This window comes from Carcharodon carcharias, chromosome 11 (genome assembly GCF_017639515.1).
Source record: "Carcharodon carcharias isolate sCarCar2 chromosome 11, sCarCar2.pri, whole genome shotgun sequence".
Lineage (NCBI taxonomy): Eukaryota > Metazoa > Chordata > Chondrichthyes > Lamniformes > Lamnidae > Carcharodon > Carcharodon carcharias.
This window is the reverse complement of record NC_054477.1, coordinates 61698385-61720734: the sequence shown is the minus strand read 5'-3', so window position 1 is coordinate 61720734 and position 22350 is coordinate 61698385. Positions and strand designations below refer to the sequence as shown.

At 40.5% G+C, this 22350-nt stretch overlaps 1 protein-coding gene across 3 annotated transcripts in view; it reads right to left on the bottom strand.

Moving 5' to 3' along the window:
• Positions 1-22316, bottom strand: part of npat (nuclear protein, ataxia-telangiectasia locus) — a 42196-nt gene extending 19880 nt beyond the window's left edge. For 2 of the 3 annotated variants that reach the window (XM_041198522.1, XM_041198523.1), the window contains exons 1-10: positions 22138-22316; positions 17697-17815; positions 14737-14797; positions 13452-13524; positions 12692-12735; positions 12105-12359; positions 11290-11371; positions 7501-7612; positions 6364-6455; positions 1257-1344 (exon numbers count right to left, since the gene is read on the bottom strand). In XM_041198522.1, the coding sequence (XP_041054456.1) occupies positions 1257-1344; positions 6364-6455; positions 7501-7612; positions 11290-11371; positions 12105-12359; positions 12692-12735; positions 13452-13524; positions 14737-14797; positions 17697-17815; positions 22138-22174 (963 nt within the window). In that variant the 5' untranslated portion in view covers positions 22175-22316. The remainder of the gene's footprint in view (positions 1-1256; positions 1345-6363; positions 6456-7500; positions 7613-11289; positions 11372-12104; positions 12360-12691; positions 12736-13451; positions 13525-14736; positions 14798-17696; positions 17816-22137) is intronic. The other variant, XM_041198524.1, reaches the window with a different exon arrangement.
• Between the last annotated feature and the right edge of the window lie 34 nt (positions 22317-22350).

Here is a 22350-nt window from a genome sequence, read left to right as displayed (position 1 = left end):
CTAAGCTGCTGAACTGAGTATAACATTTGTGTTGACTTAAAGATCTGTCTATTCACTTTGAAGAGCTTTGTTAGTCAAGTGACATTACAGATGTTCTTAATCTAGTCATTTCAACATTTCTGTAGTTGTAAACTAAAGGAAAACATTTTATAGCTGTATTGAAATACAGGAATCAGTATTTTAAATTCTATCTTTTAAAAGCTAAGTGGGATTTCCAATGAGCTTTGAAAATTTTATTTTATTTATACAAAAGCAGCAACAGCAAAGTTACTACTTTTTCTCCGAACACATCAGATAGGATTTTCTGGTGGGCATTGGGACCCTGATGTTGAGCCCATAGGGGGGAACCACCGAGCCCGCTGACACAACCTTCCGGGAGACGGCCTGATTGGCTGTCTCTGTGATCAGTGTCCGATTAAGGACAGCAGGCAGGCTCCTGTTGTTGCAGGTCCAAAGAGGTCTGCAGCCATGTCAGATTGGAAGCCCTACCAGGAGTCTCAGAGTCAAGTAGACGCTGCCCAAGTTGGCAGACGTGCATGAGGGTGCTTCAACATGGAGGCACCCTTGGTTGCTTGCATTTTAATTATAAATTAAAAAGGCTCATAGCCAGTCAGGCCATCAGGTTGGTGGGAAAACCTATTCACAGATGAGGATTCCTACAATCCTGTCATTGGGGATGCAATTTTCTGTTGGGCTCTGAGCTCTGTTGGCCCCTAGCCTGCCACCGGGAGGCTGACTCGATTGAGCCGGCGTCCTTTACAAAAGGGGAAGCCGTTTTGATGGCTGTAAAAGACCAACACCAGCACAAACAGGCCCCTAAATGGAGCCTTAATTGGACTAATTGGCTGCCTCCCTCCATGGTGTGGTGTCTGACCCAATTTCCAGCCCACCCCAGGGAAGTCCCTTGGAAACAATAATGCGTCAAGGAGCTGTCTGATGCAGCTCACCCCTATTTTCCTAGCTCCCCCAGCTTTCAAGGGGCCAGGAAAATCCAGCCCATCATTTCCACTATATGCACAGAAAGGTCTTGTCCCACAATAGTTATTTTTGACTCTCAACGTATTTAGACTTCCAGGCATGAAGCCACATCTTACTATCATTACTAACTTGAAAATATTTTTTTAAAAATCCAAGAGCATCCATCCCATGTTTTGCTGAATTTATTGGCAAAATACCATGTTTAGGGCCCAAATGTTCAGACACAAGTTGCATTAAAAAAAAGACAGTATACCAATTAATTATGAAATAAACTTTACCCCAAGGCCAAGGATCTCATCAATGGACTGTTCCGGTAATGAAGTACTATTGTCTGGTGGCTTTGAAGGGTGTCCAGTACTAGTCTCACTATAAAACAAAAAAGATGTTGGATTTAATGCACATTTGAGCTGCTTTATATTATGTGCAATTGAAGCTACTGATGACTTTGTCAATCCAGTTTACAGAAGTCTGATTCACAGTTGGTTAAATTTTACAGCTTTGGATGAAACGTTCTTACAATACAGATGCCATCGGAGTTTCCAAACCAAAATCTTTGTGGTACACATTGTACCAAAAGAATGTGCAGTATGGAGACCTTCCCACTCATTGCACCACTGACCCTTTGGACTCTGCCAGTGGAGCAGCTCTCACCACCCCTCTATGCATTTCCCTCCAGAATGTCTGTTCACTTGTGGACAAGGCCCTTGCTGTGAATGATTGGATCAATATCATAGCCTTTATGGAAACCTGGCTGAAGGTTGATGACACCTTCCCCCTTCATGACACTTCCCCTGCTTGGCTGTATATTCCACCACTCGCCCCAGTAAGACCATTACAGTGGTGGCGTGGCACTTACCACAAGATCACACTTTGGTCTGACCCATAGCCCTCTGACACTCTTGTGAGCATCTCACCTTGTTCCACCCCTCTAATCTCTTTTAAAATCATAATTCTGTACCACCTCCCAAAGTATGTTAAAAATGCTATCACCAAGATTTGGTCACTGCTTTCTCCTCAGCACCTGAATAGAAAGGCCTCTCATCCCTGGTGATTTCAACCTCCATCTCAATTCATCATGCTCTCTCTCCTCCAAGTTCATTGCCTTCTTATCCTCTCTGCATCTCTCTCTCCATGGTAAACCCATATTCACAGCCACCCCCTTGACAGTGCCATCTTATGTGGTCTCCCTACTCCCATAGTTTCAATTACAGATAAGGCTATCTCTGATCACTTCCTTGCATCACTCACCACCCAAATCCTCATTCCTCCTTGTGTCGGTCCCTGGAAAAAACTATCCCCTAACTCATTTATAATTGCACTTTCAAAATTCCAATTATCCAGCCTTTGGCCTAACATTCACCACAACATTTCTGCAGCTACCAGTTTACTCAACCTCACTCTCACTTTCACCACTGATATCCTAATCCCCAATAAAAGCACGACTCTGTCCCGCCCCAGCCATTTCCCCTCACCTCCACTCCCTTAAGTCCAAGGGACACAAACTTGAAAGGATTTGGCAGTTTAGCCATCCACTGCCAGATCTGGCTGGACCACTTAAAACATTGCTCTCCTTTGTTAATAGTGTTCACTATTCCAGGATCATCCTGGAATGCAAAGATAACCCCTGGCTTCTTCACTGCAAACTGTTTTCATAAACCTCTGCCTGTCCCCTCCACCCTCATTTCCAACTAGTGCAAGGAGCTCATGGATTTCTTTGACACTAAGATCAAGGCAATCCGATCAGCTGCCTTTGCCCTGTCACTGCTTTCTACTAGCCTACTTGGCTAAACTTCCATTAATGCTTCCACCTGCACCAGCCCTGAACTTGACTCCTTTTTTTTGTTCCCACTAAACTGCTGATCACCCAACTTCCCCATCTGGCCCCAGGTTAGCTGATATTGTAAACAGTTCTCTCTCTTCAGGTGTTGTCCCACTTTCCTTTAAATCTGCTGTCATCAACCCGCTTATCAAAAAACCAACCCCTGACCCCTCGAGCCTTGCAACCTACTGTTCCATCTCCAACCTCCCATTCCTCTCCAAAGTCCTTGAACATGTTGTTAACTCCCAAATCCATTCTTTTCTGAAACATCATGTTTGAATTCCTGCAATCAAATGTCTGTCCCTACCTACCACAGCACCAAAATGGCTCTTATCAAAGTCACAAATGATATCCTAAGCGACTGTGACCAAGATAAATGCTACCTCCTCGTTCTTCTTGACCTCATTGCTGCCTTTGACACAGTTGACCACGCCATATTCCTCCAACATTTCTTCACTGATGTCAAGCTAGGTGGGACTGTTCTCACATGGTTTCATTCTTAGTTATCTAATTGGAACCAGAGAAGCACTTGCAATGGCTTCTCCTCTTGTTCCCACACCATTACCTCTGGTGTCCCCCAAGGATCTATTCTTGGCCTCCTCCTATTTCTCATCTATATGCTGCCCCTTGGTGACATCATTCAAAGGCACAATGCTGGTTTTCACATGTAACACTGATGACATCCAAGCTCTACTTCACCACCATCTCACTCGACTCCTCCACTATTGCTAAATTGTCAGGCTGCTTATCTGATATCCAACACTGGATGAGTAAAAATTTCCTCCAATTAAATATTGGGAAGACGGAAGCCATTGTTTTCGGTCCTTGTTCCAAACTCTGTTCCCTAGATACTGACTCCAACCCTCTCCCTGGCAGCAATCTGAGAATAAGCCAGTCTGTTTGCAACCTTAGTGTCAGTTCGATCCCAAGATTCCAAACTCACATTCTTACCATCTCTAAGACCGCCTATTTCCACCTCTAACATCACTCGACTTCGCCCATCTCAGCTCATCTGCTGCCGAAACCCTCATTCATGCATTCGCTACCTCTAGACTCAACTATTCTAATGCACTCCTGGCTAGCCTCCCACATCCTACTCTTTGTAAATTTGAGAACGCCAAAAACTATGTTGCTTGTGCTTAACTCACATCAAGTGGCTCAATGATCTAAGCGATTCCCAGTCAAGCAAGGTCCAGATTTAAAATTCTCATTCTTGCTTTAAAATCCCTCCATGGTCTTGCCCCTCCCTATCTCTCTAATCTCCTCCAATGCCACAACCCTCCCAGGTACCTGCACTCCTCTAATTCTGGCCTCCTGTGAATTCCCAATATAATCGCTCCACCATTGGTAGCCACGCCTTCAATTGCCAAGGCCACAAGCTCTGGAGATCCCTCCCTACAACTCCCTGCCTCTCTAAGCTGCTTTCTTCCTTTAAGACACTCCTTAAAATATACCTATTTGACCAAACGTTTGGTCATCTGACCTATTATCTCGTGTGGATGTCATACTTTGTCTTAAAAGAGGTAGCTAATGAGGTAGATGTGTTGGTGTTACTTTTCCAAAATGCGCTTGATTCTGGAAAGGTTCCATCACACTGGAAAGTAGCAAATATAACCCCTCGATTCAAGAAGGGAGGGAGGCAGAAAACAGAAAGCTATAGGCCACTTAGCTTGACGTCTGTCATGCAAAAGGTATTAAAATCTATCATTAAGGAGGTTATATAGATGGGCGCTTAGATAAACTCAAGGTAATCAGGAAGAATCAGCATGGTTTTGTGAAAGAGAAATCATGTTTAACCAATTTATTGACGTTCTTTGAAGGGGTAACACGCGTGTGGATAAGGGGAGCCTACAGACATACTGGGCTGTGCTTGGATTTCCAGAAGGCATTTGATAAGACCATAAGACATAGGAGCAGAAATTAGGCCATTCGGCCCATCGAATCTGCTACGCCATTCAATCATGGCTGATAAATTTCTGAACACCATTCATCCGCCTTCTCCCCATAACCTTTGATCCCCATACCAATCAAGAACCTATCTATCTCGATTTTAAATACACTCAATGACCTGGTTCTACAGCCTTCTGTGGCAATGAATTCCATAGATTCATCACTCTCTGGCTAAAGAAGTTTCTCCTCATCTCTGTTCTAAAAGGTCTTCCCTTTACTCTGAGACTGTGCCCTCAGTTCCTAGTCTCTCCTACTAACGGAAACATCTTCCCCACATCCACTCTTTCCATGCCTTTCAGTATAATTGGGTTATTGCAGAAGATAAAAGCACATGGTATAGGGGGTAACATAATAACATGGATAGAAGATTGTTTTCTGCCAGCCAGCCAGAGAATGCATAAATGGGTCTTTTTCTGATTAGCAGGATGTGGTGAGTGAAGTCCCAAAGGGGTATGTGCTGGGGCCTCAACTTTTTACAATTTATATCAATGACTTAGACGAGGGGAACGAAGGCATCGTAGCTAAATTTGCAGATGACACAAAGATAGGTAGGGAAATATGTTGTGAAGAGGACATAAAAGGAGGTTGCAGTCGTATATAGATAGGTTGAGTAAGTGGGTAAAAATCTGGCAGATGGACTATAATGTGGGAAAATGTGAAGTTGTTCACTTTGGCAGGAAGAATAAAAAAAGCATTGTATTATGTAAATGAAGAACGACTGCAGAATTCTGAGGTTCAGAGGGATCTAGGTGTCCTAGTGCACAAGTCACAAAATGTTAGCATGCAAGTACAGCAAGTAATTAAGGTGGCTAATGAAATGCTATCCTTCATTACGAGAGGAATTGAACATAAAAGTAAGGATGTTATGCTTCAGTTATACAGGGCATTGGTGAGACATCTTGAATACTGTGTGCAGTTTTGGTCTCCTTATCTAAGGATGCAAATGAGTTGGAGGCGGTTCAGAGGAGATTTACTAGATCGACACCTGGAATGAACAAGTTGTCTTACAAGGAAAGGTTGGACAGACTGGACTTGTTTCCACTGCAGTTTAGAAAAGTGAGGGGTAACTTGATTGCAGTAGATAAGATCCTAAATGGTCTTGACAAGGTAGATATGGAAAGGATGTTTCCTATTGTAGGTGAGTCCAGAACTAGGGGCACTATTTTAAAATTAGGAGATCGTCCTTTTATGACAGAAATGAAGAGAAATTTCTTCCCTCAGAGAGTATGCAACTTTGGAAATCTCTGCCTCAGAAGGTGGTAGAGGCGGGGTCATTGAATATTTTTAAGGCGGAGGTAGATTGATTCCCTTGCCTAACAAGAATCAAAGATTATCAGGGTATATGAGAATGTGGAATTCGAAACACAAACAGATCAGCCATGATCTTATTGAATGGCGGAGCAGACTCAAGGGGCCAAATGGCCTACTTCTGCATTTTCATATGTTTGTATATTATATAATGCTCCTGTGAACTGTCTTGGAACCTTTCGTTATGTTAAAGGGACTATATAAGTTGTTGTTGCTATGGAAGTTAGAAATGGCACACTGACAAAACTATGGTCATCACTAAAAAAAATTACAAGTCCAGTTGGTTGCAACATAAAGATTTACATTACCTGAACATAACTTTATTTATATTTTCTGCAAGTTTTTCCAATAGAGATCGGTCCTTCAAGATTTTCTCTCTGGCATTTTCAATTACTCTTTGCTGCAAAAAAAAATAAAGACACTAAAATTCCATTCTTAATTGGCATTCTATATAGTCTTATTTAAAAGGACAAGTTATCATTTTCCCATGAAGAAGGGTATACTTATAGTTGCTCTTAATTCTGTTTTTATTTGGTTAGACATGAATAAGCAGTGAGTGGTTCTTTTTTCCATTCTTGGGACATGGGTGTCACGGGAAAGGTCATTATTTGTTGTCTGGCCAAAGTTAACCTGAATGGTCATGATGGTCCCTCTTCTACAATTCAATGGCTTGCTAGGTCACTTCACAGAATGATTAAGAGTCAGCCATTTGGTCACATGTAGGGCAGACCAAGTAAGGATAGTGTGGCTCTTTATTTAAACAATATTGACAGCTTCATAGGTGACTTTTTAGTATGGCCAACATATTATTTCCAATTGTGATTAGCTGCAAAAACCTAGGCCAATTCCATTCCCTGTTCACCCTTTCCTAGTTGGAATCAAAGTCACCAGTTCAGTTGACAGCAAGACTGACTGAAGCTAACTAACAGCATATGGTAGGGCCTGAACCTGAGACTCTTTGATCCATATGGTTCAACACCAGATTATTCTGTATGTATCCACCACCTACTAGGAGAAACCAATAATATAAGGTTAACCATTTTAATAAAGTTATCTTTCAATTTAAAATCGCTCCCAACTGCCTTGAGGAGTTTAGTAGGGGACAGACAGCATTCAACTTTTGCAAAATTACTCAACTCCAAAACAGCAAGAGGAATAAAGTAAAACTCTTCCATCAGTTATCAACTCCCGAAATCTTCACTTGGTAGGGCAGAAGCACAAGCACAACCTCAGGACTTATAAATGTCATTCTGCGGAAGTTGGATTTGGATGGAATTTCCTCCTTTGCAGTCCTACGTCCTCTTTTGAAAGTCTAACTGGCTATGATTCTCCCTCAGGCGCGCCAGCTGAATATAAGTACTTGACTGCATCACCTCAGACTTTAGGATAAGCAGAATTATAACAGGCAAAGCAGCCTTTGGACACTTGTCTAGTCTTGTACTTACTGGAAAACTTTCAACAGCAATTTCTACTTGGCTTTCTTCCACTTCATTCTCCACACTTCTAGAAGTTGAATTCTGTCCTGATACAAAGCTACCTCTTTTGCGAGGGGAATCACTAAAATCAAAAATAAATCAAATCTTTTACGAAGTCATTAATACAGCTCAAACGTACAGCATACCAAAATTGTAAAGAAATGCAAGTTTCTTCAATGTAGGATAGAATGGCATTAACTGGCATGTCAAAGTTAACGATTCCAGCTGTCGCTCACTAGGACTCTGGGGCCTGGAGTATGGCTGTGATTTTTAGGTGCTAACCTGGCTTGTTCTTTGAAGTGCAATGCTTAGATATAGCCTGTAGGAAGTGACATGTGACAAACATGAAATAGTTCTGTCTTGCATTGGTCTGATAGTTGCCACTTTAAACCAGGCATAATATCTTGCCATCTGTCGCCCTCACATGCGTTTTGTGACAGACTTGAAAGAGCATCCAGCACAGGATTTTCAAATAATAGACACACCTGACAATTGGTTCAGCTAATAGAGTATGACTAGGGCAATATCAGATGTCAAAGGAAAGATGGTTATTGTTTTAAAGAAGACTGGTCATGTTTGTGTAGGTGAAAGATCTGGGATGGCTAAACAGATGAGATCGAAGTTGTATTTTTGAGGACTAGGGTGGAGAACATTGAAGGCCACCCATTGACTTGTTTGCACCTCACATCTATTCCTCTGTCTGGTCAATATCATCAACACCATTCATCTTTTCTCCTGCCCTCCCCTTCCATACCCATATTTCCCTTTGCCTTTCCTTGTCCCTTGTATCCTCTCATCTCACTTTATTAATTACTAAATCCATCGCCTTTGTCCACTGCTCCAATCTATCTACTCCCATTCCCATCATTCCTGTGCACTCCATTATACCTGGTTCCCCCCTTTCCATTACCACCTTACCTACACCGATCCTCCTGCTTTTTCCTCCCATCTCCCATATACTTCAATCCATTTTCTTGCCCCCTCAACAACTTATGTTTATATATTGGCTTTATTAGACAAAAACTGACACCGAGCTGTAACAACAACAAGCAATCACATTCTACAAAAAACAATTCTGTGGTATAGAATTAAAAGACAGATATGAAGACAGGCAACTGAAAGTTTAATTCAATATATAGGCTCTAAGGAGTCTCTTAAAAGGATAATTTGGCAGAGAGAATTCCAGAGTTTAGGACATTGATGGCTGAAAGCACGGCCACAAATAATGGGATGAAGGGAGTGCAAGATGGACAAGAAGCCAGAATTAGAGGAATGAAGAGTTCGCAGAGGATTGTAGGTCTAGAGGAAATGAGAGAAATGAAGCCATGGAAGAGTTGGGATATCAGGATGAGAATTTTTAAATTCAAGGTGTGGGGAGTCTGGGGCCAGTGCTGGTCAGAGTGGAGTTTTGAAGCAATTTAAATTTTTGGAGGATGGGAGATGGCAGATGTACCAGGAAAGCATTGGAAAAGTTGAATCTGGAGATAACAAAAGCACGGACCCATTTACCCTTCCTTGTCAGCAGCCTGAACCTAAAGCTATTCCCCCAAAACAGAGCTAGTGGCAGATTTGGAGAGAATGGTTTGCAGCAGCTATTCTATATAGGTTAGGAAACAAAAGGGCAACCTGCCACAGCTCAGAGCTGGATTGGAGTGAAAAGTCACAGTTGAGGCCCAATTGGCAAGCTGAGAGCAGACAGCTGCACTAGGCAGTAGGAACACTAGTAATTACTGCCGTCCAACAATTGTTCTATCATCAAAGTGTGGGCCTTTTAAAAATCTGCTGAGTCACTTTAGCCTGCATTGCTGAGTACAAAATGATTGATTGCATGAGCTAAAGTGAATTGAAGGCAAAATTTAAATAAAACATCACACCTTTGTGCTCGAAAAAGCCACAAGCCTAGCTACACTGTGGCAGGTGCAAGAGGCCTTTGAAGTAACTTTCAATCAATTCAGCCCACCACTGGTGAACTGCCATTAGAGATGGAAACCCTCCGACAAAATTTAAAATGTGACAAACCCCAGAAAATTGGGTCCGCTGAAGCTGCAGTGGAATTCTGTCGAAAACATGTGCAAAGGATCAAATTAGCGGAAAGCAAAATTTATAGAAAAGCACATAAAAACATTAGAAAAAATATCATAGCAAAACATGGCATGAATGTGACAGAGAAAATGTTAGAGAAAACATTTCAGTACTTGTGGAAGACCAGCATTAAACATAATCTCAAAGAGAAAGGCAAATTTTAAAGTGTTATGTGAAAATGAATAAAATATAAAAAGGGGATATTGCATAAAATACAAAAGATACTAAATTTATTATAATTTTATAAGGATAGCTTAGTGCTTCATAATTTTGGCCCTATTATTTTTAAATAAGCTCATAACAGTTGTAAAAATCGTGCACTTCACCCTAAAACAATTTAACAGAAACAAAGAAGTCAATTTGAAATGGGCCTATGCCTTTTGACACTACAATCACAACCTCTGTGTTCCATACCATATTTCTAACAGATTGGTACTTTAACAGTAGAATGCACTTACATTTCAATTTGTAGTACACTGCTAACAGTACTAAGGCTTTCCGTGTGTTACATACTTTGTCTCACGTAGGCCTTTGGTATATCACAACAGCAATGATCAAGACTATATATTATTCAAAGTATTGTGCCTACATTAATTCACAGAATTATTTTGGCTAAATCACATCTCAACCTGAAACCAATCTCTGTAGCAACAATTGGCAATCACATGCTATCAAAAACAATTGTCTCACAGTTGCCATGACAACTCAAGTCATCCCAGTATTTACCTCCAACAATAAACTCAATAATTTGCAAAAATAGAACAATCAAACACATCCATCCCATCAGTACAATCCTGAAACAGACAGGTAACAGTGCATCTGTAATCTAGGATTCAATCCAAGAAGGACGCATCTACAGCAGACCAAAGACAGTCTTTCATTGCCCACCCATTACTCCCTCCAATAAGCTCACAGCTTCTTGCTCAGTCTCTCTCGGGGTTTTCCACTCAGTGCTAGCTTTAACTAGCTTGTAGCCCAGAGACACAGCAGGCCTGATTCTAGGAGAGTAATAAAGCAGAGACAGAAAGTAATAAAGAGGAAAGTGTGCGGCACAGATACGACAGGTTGAGTGAAATGGACAAACGAGGTAAAGAGAAAAGAAAGTGAATCAAAAAATACAGGGCAACAATATAGACACTGTTCTGAGAAACAAAGCATTCATGGAAGGAGAGAATGCAACCAAAATAAGTGGTAAAATGCAGAAAAATCCTGTAATCATATAATAAAAATAAAATTTAACTTATCCACAGGAAAACAATTTCCCTAATTACAAACAGACAGAATCACAGATAAAAAAGATGGAATTTCACATATTCAGAACCAATGGCCAAACTAGGTCTCTAGCTCATTTCTGCTGTTTAACTCATTTGTTTCAGTCTATTCTAGTGCATCAATTTACTACATTTGTGGAAGTGAAGTTCAGATCTTGACCAATCCTCCACTATACAAAGTATTTTGACCTCTGCAGACAACAGGACATATTAGCACACATGGGGAAAGCAGACATTTGTAAACAAAGCAAATTGCCAAGAAATTTAACTTCACTTACAAAGGTGAAAATATAAACTACTTATATAAGCAGATTATATCAAAACATGGAATTTGCTAAGTGACATTTCAATATAACTTCAACATGATCTGATTCAATTTAAGGTTTTCCACTCACTACCCATTTACCATTTCCGTTTCCCTGGTGAAATGTGTTCAGGTTGTAGCCTTCGGTCACAAGGTCCAGGAACAACAATATGAAGAACATCACCTAAACAAAAACAAAACACCTCTTTTCATCAACACAAATCCACATCCCCCAAACCACACTATAAATTGTTCATCTCTGCTTTGCTTTCCCATTCCACACAGCAGAGCACCTAACTTGAGCATCAAGGGTGGCATCTCCAACAATAATACAAGAGACCTGCGATTATAATTAGTAGTCCCCAAAGAAGATAAATAACTCAGACTAATTACTTAGAAATGCTTTCTTGAAAAAATGTTGCATGCAGCTTTGGGAATTAAGCCCTTACGTACTATTTTCAGCATTAGAGGAGTAAAAGTTTAAAAAATGTAACACAGTTCACCTAAATTTAAAATTGCATCCATCCTATAAGCAATAACTGATATGTGCCTCTACCCCAATAGCAAAAAGTGACAAGCAGGCACCATGACTGCAAAAAAATGGCTAGCATGGACACATTCAACTACAGATCTTATCATAACCAATTCAAACTCATTCTCATCAGTTAATTACACCCAGCTACTTCCAGCAGGAATCACTGAATGGTCATCAGAAGTGGGAACCTTTTCTGACTTTCGACTGTCTAGCTCATGGGCATGAAGACTATCCGAAATCCCTTGCGCCATCTCACCCAAAATCAGCCAACTTAGAATAGATCGGGAAGCAACCGCTGACTTCCCCATTATAGATAGCTCAACTACCAGTCAAGCTTGTTCCATCCAGAGCTAAAATTTTCAATCCCAATGAACCTACTTACCACTTGGGTTAGCAGCAGGCCGACTAGGGTCTTGTGAACGAATCTGGTTTGCACAAACATCGGGTCGAGGCTGTGGGATAACTGGACTGGTTCCAGTGCTGTGTGTTATTACAACTGGGTTTGCTGACAGAGGTTTAATAATCCTCTGCTCAGTTTGTGGAGAAATCGACAAAAGGCTGGAGTTAGCTCTTGCCACCTGCCTTGAAGAATAATTTCCTCGTCGTCTTAATTCACTTAAAGCATTTTTTGTGCGAGCTATAGAAAAAAAGATTTTTATTAAAAAAAGGGAAATGAATATTCCTTGGCAATGTATAAACTGCTGTGAAATTAATACTGAATTTTATGAACATTCAAAAAATTTAATATTTCAGCATTCATCTGCACAGAGAAGACACAATATAAAAGTCCAAGTCATTTGCAGTTAACTACAACTCCCTATATTTTGCAGCAAAAGGTTAATGTAGGAACTGATTTGAGTGACGTAAGGGCAGAGACATGAGAGCAAGGAATATTAAAGAAGTTTGGCTATTCATAGATATATCCAAAATTATTTCATACAAAATACTTTTTCTTTTATAAAAAAATACCTCTCTGGTTTGTAGCCAGTGCCACAGAGCCCTGTTGCAAACTCCTGTAAGTGAAATAAATACACCAGTTAGGAACATGAATAATCAAGAAACAGCACTGAAAGTTAATCATTACATTTCAGGTCAATTCAGTACAGTATTTTGAAACTGCTTTGGAGATCTGAACTCAGAAGAATATCAACTCACTCACCAAAGACCTGCTGCATCTATCAAGGGAGTGATCTAGCTGCAAGACCTGACAAAACAGATCTTCACAAATACAAGTATATTTGGCAGGAAAGGGCCATGAGGAAAGAATACTTTTACATTCAGGATACTCTCCCGGGACAGTGGACATGCAGTTGCCTTTTAGTTCTTGAACCTGGGTTCTCCTTTAAATGTTGCTCTTGCCATTGCAGTTTGGCTGATCTCAATGCAACTCCTGGTACGTATGGATTACCCCATGATTTGATGCTAACTCCACGCAGAAAGAACAGACGATGCCTGGTTATGGGACATGCAAATTATTGCATTGAGGATGGAGGTACAGTCGTGAGATTGGGGTAGAGTAAAGGGAGTTTTAGCTTGCATTTAACAATCCTACACCTGACAGGAGAATACTTGTGCGAACACTACATGCCTGAAATGGGGAAGTATTCCCTTTCAGCATTAAGAGAATAAGTAGTTTTATTCAGACATTCTAAGTGTTGGAGGCTTCTAATTGCTATTAGTCCATTTGCAAAATAATAACTAGTATCAGTCTAGATGATGACTTCATTACCTAATTTGAGAAAGCGTGTACTCCAATTTCCTCCACAAGGATGGCAACACTGCAGGTGCTTCTGGCATTGAATCTAGAAAAGGGGAAAAGAGAAACAGGGAAAAGAAGAATACAATTCAGTTTTGCCATAAGAAACTAGGTCACTTACACCAAGCTATTGGACTCAAGTGTCTACTACTGAACAATGAATTCAGCACACAGCCCGCTGATTAAACCAAGTCAAAGCTCTATTGTGAAGGTGCTGGAGTAAGAACTTCTTCATTCTTGCCTCATGTTAAGGTACAAGTTACATTTTTACCTTCTCTAATTCCTCATGCCATTTGCTATACTTTTGGTATAATGTATTACACCTTGGTCTTGATGCCAAAGGATGGAATTAACCCTACAAGAAAGGTCAGTTATGCTTTGAAACCTATTACAATAGAGAAATTATAAAGTATACATTAGAACTATATTTAGAAAGCAGACCAACTTTTCAGAACTGTCATCCAAATAACCTCTCACCTGATTAATCTTGTACACAAGAAACTGAACTCACTTCTAGGCATCTAATTGTAAGGCACTAACAGACAAAGAATCCAAGATGCTGCACAGAAACATAACCAATGGCAAAAATGGACACCATACTAAAGGAGCAGATGTTTCTTTTCCTCCATTTCTCTCTCATTACCTTTTTTGCTTTCTAATGGCAACTTTTTAGGATCCTGCCATTTACACCTCCTCTAGACAAATTGTTTGTTTCTTTTCTTATCCCATTATCACTCCGTTTGGTCTTGCTCCATGAAACTTTTTGGCATTTTATCTGTCCTGCCCTTCACCCTATCACAGACCTTCCCTTTTGTTCTTCTTCCCACCCTCCTCCCTTTCACTTACTCAACAGAGGGATTCACAGGAGGTCAAAGGCATCTTTTGGGGGTGGGGGTGCAGACATAACTTTGGCCACCCCAATGTTTAACTGTAGCAAATTTCAACTTATCCAAGACAGTGTGTTAGACAACCAGTCCTAGATGGATCCTTAGGGATGGGAAGAAAATCCACTATTAGAAATGTTCAGGGTACAATTGGATAGCTAAGACTGAAACCAAGTGAGAGCAATCCCACTCAGTTGAGCAACAAAGAAGAGCCACTGGAGGTTGATGGTGAGGTGAGGTATGCTTTTCATTTATTTGTACTACCTATAGACTAACCAAGATCGCAGATGAGTTTATTGGTCGAAGTTTACGATCAGATATTTGAGAAAATGCTATCATATAATCCTAGAACACCGAGCACATAGTATACTTACCTCTTGCTTTCATAATCACATATTCATTAAGAATGGTTTTCAAGTTTTTTCCAAAAAGTGACTGAAAAAGAATTAATTCAATGTTAATCAGCAATTTAAAACATGAAAACGAGAATTTCAGTTACACTATCGCAACCAATCTAAAAAAAGTGCAGAAAAACAGAAAATGCTGGAAATAGCCAGCAGATCCAGCAGTTTCTATGCTGAGAGAAACAGAGTTAAATGTCTCAGATGGATGACCTTTCCTCAGAACTGGAAGAAGTTAGAGATGCAAAATGTTTTAAGTACAGAAGCAGGGAAAAGGGAAGATGGGGAAGAACAAAAAGGCAATTCTGTGATAGGGTCAAGGGCAGGAGAGATTAAATAACAAAAAGGGATGCAGTGCCGGAACAATTAAAGAAACAAAAGATGAACTAGATTAAGAATAATCACTAAAAGATGCTGTCAGAAAAAAAAAAATTGGGCTAGTGATTATGATCTGAAATTGCTGAATTTAATGTAGGATTAAGGTGGTTGTAAGTGCCTAACTGAAGGAAGAGATGCTGTTCTTTGAACCTATATTAAGCTTCACTGGAACAGTGTAGAAGGGAGAGGACAGAGAGGGAGTGGGGTGACACAGCACCATCTGTTATAGGCCACAAAGCAGAGCCCCAAATAGTGCATACTAAAATATTGTACTTATATGAAGTAGATTTAAAATAGAGGAAATGAAGGTTTTTTTTAAAAATAGCAATTCTGTCATGATCTGGAATCTATTGTCCAAAAGGGTGCTGAGGAAAGAGTAGGAGAGCGAAACTATTTGGATAGCCCTTCAAAGAGACATGAGCTGCATCGCCTCCCTCTGTGCTGTACGATTCTATGGGCTGCATTTTAAAGAATGCCCTGCGCACCACCCTACCCTCCTGCCACAAGCTAAAAGCAGTTGGTCGGGAGCCCTCCCACCAAAAAGCCAGCTCTCCTGCAGCCATTTTACATTCGGCGGAGTTTAATTGGCTGAGGCTGAGAACTCTGCTCCCTGCTGACTGCATTTTACAAGCCCGCATCCCCCCCGCCCACCTTTAAACTTGCTGGCTGAGGGCCATTAAATCTAGCCCTATGATTCATATTTTAGTTGATAAAACAATTCATTCCTTCAATTAAATACTTACTATTCCAATTTTGTTACATTTTGCACAATTTCTCCCTCTTACAAAATCTGGATTTTGCATGCATTATAAAAATTTAAAATAAAAATTGTACCACAACTCAGTTTGTACTTGTTGTGGAGATGATAGGTGAACAATTTTCATGATGAATAACATGAGCTTGGTTTCCAAATGCCTTAAGTTTTACAGCTGTTTCACAAACTTCGACAGGTCCCTGTGTATACACCTTGCACAGTGCTTTCCCTCAAAATATAGCAATTGGCTGCGCAAATAACATACACACATCATACCAGCAGAAATGTAATTAGTACAGTACAGCATATCAATTATACATAAATACTTCAGATAATTCAAGTTTCACAGAAATCTTTACTTGCACAAATTTCAACTGTGTGAAATCATAAATCGAACTAGTGAATGATTGATAGTGCTAGTTAAGTATTGTTAACCTCATCATCACAAATGCAGATCTGATTACATAGTTTCTGAATCAAGCCTCAAATCTAACTAAAAATTTGCAGACAATATATAACTGAGGGGCGGTAGAGCCAAAGAGGCAGCTCAGAAATTATAAAACAAGTTGGACAAAATGTGCCAGTACAATATGCAAATAACATTTAATGCTGTTATAGTAAAGTATAGCTCATAAGAAGGACAAAATGTACAGCACACTCCATGAATGATGCTGAGACCACCAATAAACTGAAATGACCTAGCAGTCTTAGCAGATCACCCAAAGTAGAACAGCAATCAAAACTGATAAGACGGTTGCTCTTTATAATCAAAATAGTAGAATGTAGTTCAGAGCAAGGCATGGTGAAATGGTATACTGTTTTAATCAGAGTATCTCAAATACTGTATCCTGCTCTGGTCACTAAGAATCAAAGGAGAGACCTGAAGCACCATGAGACTAATCCCCACTTTGAGAGGATTGATATGAGCATTAAATACTGGAGGAACTTGGGTTTTTAAGCCTGGAAAAGAGATATGGGAAAGTTGACCTTTAGAAGCAGATAAGATAGTAAAAGAATGGAAAAGGTAAGTTCAGAATATTACTTCAAAATGAAGTGTGAGAATAGGACAAGAGAACACACAGGTTCAAATTAGGAAAAAGTAATGCCTGATAGCAGGATGTTGTTTCTCCAGTGTGAACACATTTAATGAGCTTGCAAATAAGAAAAAACTTGTAGGTGAAACTCCACACTTGAAAAGCTGCAGTATACAGCTATCATAAACATGCTGCTCCCACATATCGGTTTGAGTAATAAGTCCTGGATCTTTATTCATAATCTCCAGGGAATGTGCCATGGAGTGTTTCATCCCTCCCCTTACTGGTATGGGAAAGGTTTGTGGCGCAGTGGGTAGCATCCCTGCCTCTGAGCCAGAAGCTCCGAGTTGAGGACAATGGCCACGGAAGGTGCATTCGTAATGTGGCCAAACCAGGTTAATTATCAACCTGTATATCCTTCCAATACGCCTATGGCAGGCAGTGAGATCGTCTCCTGGTAAACCATGCTTGATGCAGAGTGACACCCCTCAAGTTATAACCTCCGGCGAGAGACTGGAAGGCCTGTTCCAGGAAAAAACAGCCATGGAAACAGACATAAGCACATCCTTATTTGCCTCATGTGTTCTGACATTTGAAAGCGTCTTAAGTCCCAGTCTTATCTGGGTGCTGTAGTAAAACTCCACAGTCTCACTCATTGCATGGGAAAGATGCTGAACCTTTTAGTTCTCTAATGGGACTTGTATTCCTACCAAGTACAGAATAAAGATACTTTATAATGCTCAGAAATCATACAATGCATACTGTACCAGTAAACAAGCAGGAACCAATCCATCTTCAGTACTGTGTTCCGCATACTCCTTTAGGTCACCACTTTCCAATATAAAGGCTCTGCAGGTATTAGAAAGCTTTTCTTGCTGCAAGTAGCCTATAAGACAAGCAGAATAAAGTTCAGTTTCTCACTGATCTATACAGAAAGCGTTTTGATATTTTAAGATGCAAGCTGCTGCACAGATATATTAACAGTTAAATAACTGAGCATAGGCTTTTACTATAAACGTATAGGGGGAAGACAGTGGCGCTGTGGTAATGTCGCTGGTCTAGTAATCCAGAGGACAAGGTTAATAATCTAGGAACATGAGTTCAAATCCCATAAATTTAAATTCAATAAAATCTGGAATTGTCTTGGTAATCATCAATTGTTGTTAAAAAAAAAAAAATCTGGTTCACTAATGTCCTTTAGGAAAGGAAATCTGCCATCCTTACCTGGTCTGGCCTACATGTGTCTCCAGGTCCACAGAAATATGGTTGACTCTTCTGAAATGGCCGAGCAAATAGGGATGGGCAACACTTCGAGTCCAATATGACTTGAAACGTTATCTGTTTCTCTCTCCACAGATACTGCCAGACCTGCTGAGATTTTCCTGCATGTTCTGGTTTTATTTGTTGCCCACCCTTAATTGTCCTTGAACATAATGGTTGGCTTGTCTTGCTATGCCATTTCTGAAGAGTCAACCACACTGCTGTGGATTTGGAGTCACATGTAGGCCAGACCAGGTAAGGGCAGTAGATTTTCTTCCCTAAAGGACGTTAGTGAACAGATGGGTTTTTATGACAATCGACGATAATTTGATGGTTATCATTACTGAGACAAGCTTTATAATCCAGACTTTATTGAGTTTTACTAGCATTTTTTGTTTTCATTTCAGTTTTCCAGCATCCACAGTAGTCTGCTTTTGTTTTATTCGCCAACAAATGGTGACCTTGCCAGCAATGCCCAAATCCCATTAAAGAAAAGTCGGATGAAGAAAATTCAGAATTAATACCATTTTACAAATCTTTCAGCCACACTTCTATATAGGAAAAAATTCCTCTTTTCAAGCTAGCTGTGATAAGCTTCAGTAAATGTGCTTGTTTGGAAGGACAGGTGTTAGTAGGCAAGTCTAGCACTCCTCAAACAAAAAAAGAGAAAGTATCATTCTTTTGGAGCTTGTTACATATTGGACCATTTTATTAGCAAAATTAGGCTGACAACATTCAGACGAAAGGGCACTGCAGTTGGTTCTGTGTCATGCATCGAACTATCTCCATGCCTGGTGGGTTACATGGGGTGGGGCCAAACACATTTTCTTTATACCATAAATACTGCTTTTCAATAATGTAAAGCTTTCTAAAGCAGGAATCTAGTAGGACCCTAAGCTGTCACCAATTGCTGCAATCCCACCCGCACCTCAAGATCTCACTGGCCACTGACTCCTCTCATTCCCCAGTCCACCATATGCTGAGCCTAAACCAGCCTTTGCACCGATATCTGTTCAGCATCTTTGCAGGATAGCAGAGCTCGAAGGAACTCATCCCCTGGGACGTTAATGATGATCATTCTATCCTATACGATCTCCCAGTGTGCTTTGTGTGGGGTAGAAATAATGCATTAATGCAAACTCTGTAAAATGTGCCATTCCCTCTCGTTAAAGATCATTTCGGATATACTTCTGATATAAACTACTCGCACCACATAGGTCAAATAACACTTTCCTATGAGACAAACTTAAAAATATTGTCAGTAGAATTCGAGTCAGCATGAACTTTTTGTATTATGTTCACCTGAGCTGAGAAAAATAATCCAGCAGTTCAACGGTACATGTTTTTCTTCCAAATTGGTACTACATTGGAGAGAACAATTTGCTACATTTATTATTAGAATGAACATGGAACAAGCATACTGAACAACATTAAAATACACAGGGTCAATTTCTTCCACAGTGCACTCTAGCAATGTCCAATAAGGATAAAAGGAATAGGAACAGGAGTTGGCCACACAATACTGTCCCATTTTATTCACTACAACAACTTAATTGAAACCCATCACTAGATATTTATAGTTCTGTTAACATATGCAGAAATCTAATCAGGAGATTTTCTTGATGCATGAATCTAGATCAGCAACCATAACTGTCTTGGAACTTCAAAGAAATCTAAAAATTCAGTGCAAGATTGCAATATAGGAGCAAGAGAAAGAAATTGCAAGTATCTAGTATCTTATCAAATCTCTCTGTACATAGAAAATATTTCAAACCACAGTCACTATCATGGTATTAGTCAAGCTTGTCTCAGTGGTCGAACATTCACCTCAGAAACAGAAGATTCAACCTCAAGTCCTAATTCAAAGACATGAGCACATAATCTAGGCTGGCACAGATCTGTGGGAGCACTATACTTTTGTAGTTGCCATCTTTCAAATGAGATGTTAAACCAAAAACTCACCTGCTCTCTTAGATATTGGGATCATTCAAATCTGCTTATCTTTCAGCCAGCATCATTAAAAACAGATTTTCTAATCAGTAGCTTATTATTTCTGGGACCTAATGTGTACACTCCATTTGGCATACTTTTACATTACAGCAATAACTAGGCTTCAAAGTATCTCAGAGTAAATAGCCTTGGAATATCTGAGGTTAGGTAAGGAGCTATATAAACACATGTTGTTTCTTTTATATACTGCACCAAAAAGGATACCAAAAGGTACATTTTTTCTTCCTAAGGAGAAAGATATAAATAAAACAAGGGCTCTTAACACTGATTGCGCTTCCATACAATGATCATTGGGATGATGGTACTATACTACATATTTTGGCAACTGTGCTGCTCACTGTACCAATCATGAGACTCAGAGCAGTTGTCACCACACTCCCGTACTATAGTGAGATCTGGACTGTGAAACAGTAACACATAAGAGCACAGGAGAAATTCCATTTGCAATGCCTCCACCACATCCTCTGAATTCAATGGGAGGTCAGTTGAACCAATGCTAGTGTCCTTCTTGAAGCCAACTCCAAAAAGAATTCAGGCAGAAACTTCTACAAAATCAACTACGATGGACTGGACACTGTTTCCAGATGGTTGAAAAACATCTCCCCTGTCAAGTCTTGTCTTCTCAACTCTCAAATGGCCAACGTTCCAGGGGAGGACAATTAAAATACTTCAAAGATACTATGAAGCTCTATCTGAAGTACAGCAGCATTGGCATTAATGACTGGAAGGAGCTTGCTATCAATTGCTCAAAATGATGATGACTTGTCCACCAACCTTGCTCACGCTGAGTCCAAACACCTTAATGATGAGGCAGAGCGGCAGCAAAAAAAGAAAGCAAATCCTGCACTCCAGATACCACTACCTCGTGGGATGCCCTGCCCCATGTGTCCTAAGATCTGCAAGCTGAAAACCAGTCTGCTTGGCCACATGAAGGCCAACGTCAGAAACTCGTGACCATGAGTAGATGCCATCCTCGAATCGAGGGATAGCTGATGACGGCCAATCATGAGGAGTTTCTGATATCCATTATCTGCCAAATGGTGTTGCTTAATGACCAAATAGTTTTCACGGCCAATTAAAAATTGCCTTTCTGTACCTCAAGGCGTGAATAGAAAATGGAAGCTGGATCTTTTTATGACCAAGGCAGCTCCAGAATGACACACAATTAAGAAAAATAGGAATCAAGTGAACTCCCAGCCAAATTGCAGAACCAATGATTTGATAACTGATACCAGTAGCTGCACAGTATTCCAAGGGAATGTTGACATCTGAACAGCCAGCCGAGCTCATTAATGGAATTGGACCTGACAAGGGAACTGAAATCCTTTACACATAGAATAACTGAAATGAAATGGAGCTATTATTCTACCCGGCACAAATTGTAACACAATTTTGAATATGATTACACAAAAACAAAACAACCTATACCATGATTTAAGGTAACATTCACATCCAATGCCTCATTTACAAGTAAATAGCAAAGTTGTCACCTAATTCTTTGTAGGTGAATTAAAAGGCCTGTGAAGCAGATTAAGAACAATTTCACCCATGTTCCAAAAGCATGTGAAGCAATGTCAACACAATGTCATAGAGCTGGGGCTGTCAATTACAGGTAATGACACTCCGTTTAGGCAAGAGGAAAGTGAAACGTCAGAGAACCATACATTTGCCAACACAATTAAATCGAGGTGGTGCCCTCCCCGCCCGGGTCTTTCGTTGACTGCGAGTCAATTTTACGATACAAAAATGTTAAAGAAACCTGGAATAAATTACGATCAAAGTTAACCGATTAATAAACCTTCATCAATGTGCGGCTGATAACCCACCCACTGCAATCTGCCAAATAACTCTGTTCACGGCCGGTCTAACGCGTTCCCCATCAGCGGCCCAGCACCGCCCAGTGCGACCGGCCAGCCTCCAGCTCCAGGCCCCACTTACCCAGGACAAGCCGCGCTATGTCGGAAGGCAGCAGCATGATCGCGAAATTAGCCTCAGGATGTGAGAGTGGCCGGGAGGAGCGGCCGGTGACTTCCCTCCGGTGTTCGCAGCTCAATCACATCAGACGCCGCTTTCCAGCTGAAAATGGCGCGTAAAAACAAGACTGCGCTAATCGCGCTTCTACTTCCGGCAGAAGTGAGGCTAAAACGGGAT